Raw genomic sequence first — 3,612 nt, forward strand, 5'->3', positions numbered from 1 at the left:
AAGATGACGCAGGCGAAGGAGGCGAAGATGAGGCCGACCATCTCGTCCGTCGCCCCCTTCGCCTTCGCCTCCTGCGGGAAGAAGGCGGCGAGGATCGAGAAGACCGAGTGGCAGCCGAGGTTGGTCAGGTTGATGGTGAGCAGCAGCAGCATCTTGTTAGAGCGGAGCAGCGCGTGGGTGTTCCCTTCGGACGAGTAGATCCACGAGATGCGGAGCGAGCGGCGGGAGGCGCAGTGCATCAGCGCGAAGCCGCCCAGCACCGCGAAGGCGGCGGTGAGCAGCAGGTCGCGCAGCAGGCCCGGCCGGTTGGTCAGGGCGATCGAGCCCTCCGAGCCAAGCTGCTGCCCCGCCGGCCGATCCCACGCCACCGGAGCGACGGCGAGCGCGAGGCCCGCCGGGGTGCGCGCGAAGCGGCCGGTGCGCACCCGCCAGCGCGCCTCGCGGTGGTGGTGGTGCGGCGCCGCTGTCGCGTTTGCGCGCTCGTGCGGCCGCCGCGGCGTGGCCTGCAGCGATCGCGACCCGTTGCGCTCGGCAGAGCGACGGCCACGGCGGCGGGACCCGTCGTTGAGCGCCAGCAGCCGGCCGTGAGCGTCGTCCGAGGAGAGGTTGCACGGCAGCGGCTCCGTCGCGTTGTTGCTGCCGTGGCCGACAAAGGCGACGCTGCAGAGAAGCAGCGCGGCGGGAAGCATGCGGGCGGACCGCTTGCGGGCTCTATGGGCAGGCGAACGTGAGCAGCGCGCGACAAGTGGGCCGGCCCGGCAGTACAACAAAAAGAATTTTCTGACGAAATTTTTTAGAAAATAAGGCACGGGCCCTCAGGAGCTGGGAAGAGGACCGCCGCAAGCGGCGTGGCGTGGAGCGGTTGTGCATCCCTCCGGGGGCCCCTCTGCGCCGGGGAGGCGTTGTTGGAGGCTAGGACGCAAGCGTCCGTCGCCCTTTTCAAACTCGGGGCCCACTCCGCTACGCTCCGACCCGAATTTGGAGGGCCTAAAAGTTTAAGGTGTTGCTGCGCAAAAGGGGTCGGACACCGGGCGCAGCTCATGCTAAGAGCTAGAAGAGGAGATAGAGAGAACAACCACCCTGTCCCGTTATTGCGTACACCAACACCACAAAACGCTCTCTCTCTCTCCTGTCCTCACTCAGGGGGGTCACAACTACCAAGTCCCTCGACTAGCTGCCACAGGGCGCAGCTGCCACAGGGCGCAGCTGGAGACGCTCCCCCTCAATCGGCATCCACCCCCACCCGCTCCAGCCCCACTTCTGCTGCCGAGAGAGCTGAATCGAAGCAAGCGAGCCATTGCATCTTGGCGTGCTCCTGGAGCGCGGCTTTCTGCGGCCACGAGCACGGCGGAGTCGGCGTCGTAGCGCGCATCGTTCCCGCTCATCGCCCATTCCTCCCGTGACGTGTGTCGGCCGCGATTCGATGTCGCCACCTTCATCGCCAACGAGGACTCCCTCGACTGCAGGGGGGCTCCGGCGCGGGGAGGGACTCCGCCTGCTGCGCTGGCCGACTGCGCCCTCCTCCTCCATGGGATCGATCCGATTCCGCAGCGGCGGTGCTGCGCGGGAGGCGGCCGCGGGCACGCTGGGCTCGATCAGCGGCTTTCCCCTCAGGTAGCGCGAAGAGCACGGATTTGGCGAACGTTCTGCTTTCAACTTTACGGATGTCTTGGCACCAGCTGAAGGCTTGGGTCCGACATCGCCGGATTCGTGCACGGTATTCGGATTTTGGCTCGGGGCACTGTTCACGCCGGAAGGCCCCGTACACTGCCAAGTACATTAGCCTTCATCTCTCCTACCGCCGGCCGGGAGTGCAGCCGCCACCAGTGAGATTGTCCTCGACGTTGGCACCTGCGAAGTAATGAACAACAGGCAGTGCGTCATATGGCGCTATGATAGCCCTGCGGTGGACGTCCTCGACGCAGACGAGGCGGAGCTCATCTGCGCGGCGCAGATCGCCGACTGTCTCTCCCTCCCTGCGCGAGTGGTTGCACCACCCTGGATGAGGCATCTGGGCTGGGGCAGGGCCGTTAGTAGAGGAGGGCGACTGAGGGCGCGAGGCCGCCAATCGTCAAAGTCTGCTGCGACTGACTGTCGGTCACTGACTGAGCAATGAGCAATCGCATCGGCGGTTTCACTCACGCTCACAATCGGGTTACATCCAGGTCTCTGTGCGGGATGTGCTGGGGGGCTGCCCCCCAGTCGATTGCCGCATAGTTCGTCGATGTAACCCTACCAGAAAGCTGTATTCACACCTACCCTTCCAAAAAAAGAAATGTCCGGCTTTTGTCGAAGATCCGGGGGTTTATCGGAGCATCACCCTTCTCCTCTTTGCTGCGCGCCGACGAGAGGGTCCTTTCCAGCCTGTATCAATCTGACCCGTCTCCGATGGTATTTTGCCAACATTCCCTAGGTAGGTAGGTAGGTAGAAAGGTGAAGAACAGCCAGGCTCGGACTGGACACCAAGGCGGTATGGGTGGACGCAAGACAGATGATGACGACACGCCTTGCGACACACATTCCTACAGGGGTCGTAAAAGAAAAACACCGGCAAAATCGCGCCCGAGTCCACGACCACCCACGAGCGCCCTCGTCTCCTCGCCCTGTGCTCATGTCTCGCCCCGAGCGGACGGCCGCGGCGCAGGCCTTCTACGACCCTGCCGAGGCGGCAAAGTACAGCGCGAGCGCGCGGATGGGAAGGACGCAGCGGCACCTCGCCGAGCGCGCGCTGCACCTCCTCGACATCCGCCAGCCGGGCGCGCTGCTGCTCGACCTCGGCTGCGGCACCGGCTACTCTGGCGCGCCGCTCGAGCGCGCCGGGCACGCGTGGGTCGGGCTCGACCTCTCCGAGTCCATGCTGCGCGCCGCGCGGGCGCCCGGCAAGAGGCGCGACGTGCTCTGCGCGGACCTAGGAGCTCCGCTCTGGCTGAGGCGGCGCGTGTTCGACGGCGCCGTCTCCATCTCCGCGGTGCAGTGGCTGTGCCACGCGACGGCGAACGGGCACGACCCGGCGAAGCGCGTGCGCACCTTCTTCCGCGGGCTCAAGGCGGTCCTCGTCCCGGGCGCGCGCGCGGTGCTGCAGCTCTACCCCGAGCAGCCGGAGCACATGGGTGAGCGGGAGGGGCGAGTGAGGGGCGAGCGAGGGGCGAGCGAGAGGGGAGCGCATCGCGGCCCTCCCGGGGCAGCCCGAGAGACGGCGGCCCGGGCCTGAGCCTCCGCCCCTGCCCCTCCGCCGCCGCGCAGGGATGCTTCGAGACGCGGCCGTCGCCGCCGGCTTCAGCGGCGCGGTGCTGTCTCGCGAGGTGCCACACTGGAGGCACGGTCGGACCTTGCTCGCCTCTCGGCCTAGGCACGCTCGTCGTCGACTACCCGCGCTCCGAGCGGTCAAAGAAGCTCTTCCTTGTGCTGACGTCGCCGAACCAGGCGGCGGCGGCGGCGGGCGGGAGGAGGCGCGCAGTGGAGTCGGTCGGCGGCGGAGGCGGCGCGAAGGGGGGCGGGGGAGCGGGCAAGCGCCGGAAAGGGGCGGCTGCACCCGGGGGCGGAGGCGGCGCAAAGCGGCAGCGAGCGGCGGCGGACGGCGGTGGCGGCGCGAAGCGGAAAGGAGGGAGGTGA

The 3,612-nt window shown here is 67.3% G+C and overlaps 2 protein-coding genes across 2 annotated transcripts; one reads left to right on the plus strand and one right to left on the minus strand.

Moving 5' to 3' along the window:
* Positions 1 to 8: 8 nt before the first annotated feature.
* On the minus strand, positions 9 to 689 carry EMIHUDRAFT_248793 (hypothetical protein; the record flags this gene model as incomplete). The annotated part of the gene is made up of 1 exon (XM_005761516.1): positions 9 to 689. A coding segment is annotated over one exon (681 nt), but the record flags the coding sequence as incomplete, so codon positions are not given.
* Positions 690 to 2,611: 1,922 nt separating this feature from the next.
* MET15 (putative methyltransferase) lies at positions 2,612 to 3,612 on the plus strand (the record flags this gene model as incomplete). The annotated part of the gene is made up of 2 exons (XM_005761518.1): positions 2,612 to 3,110; positions 3,311 to 3,612. 2 exons carry the CDS (start codon positions 2,612 to 2,614, stop codon positions 3,610 to 3,612), a joined length of 801 nt encoding a protein of 266 aa, XP_005761575.1.

This window comes from Emiliania huxleyi, assembly GCF_000372725.1.
Source record: "Emiliania huxleyi CCMP1516 unplaced genomic scaffold EMIHUscaffold_705, whole genome shotgun sequence".
In the NCBI taxonomy this organism is placed as follows: Eukaryota; Haptophyta; order Isochrysidales; family Noelaerhabdaceae; genus Emiliania; species Emiliania huxleyi.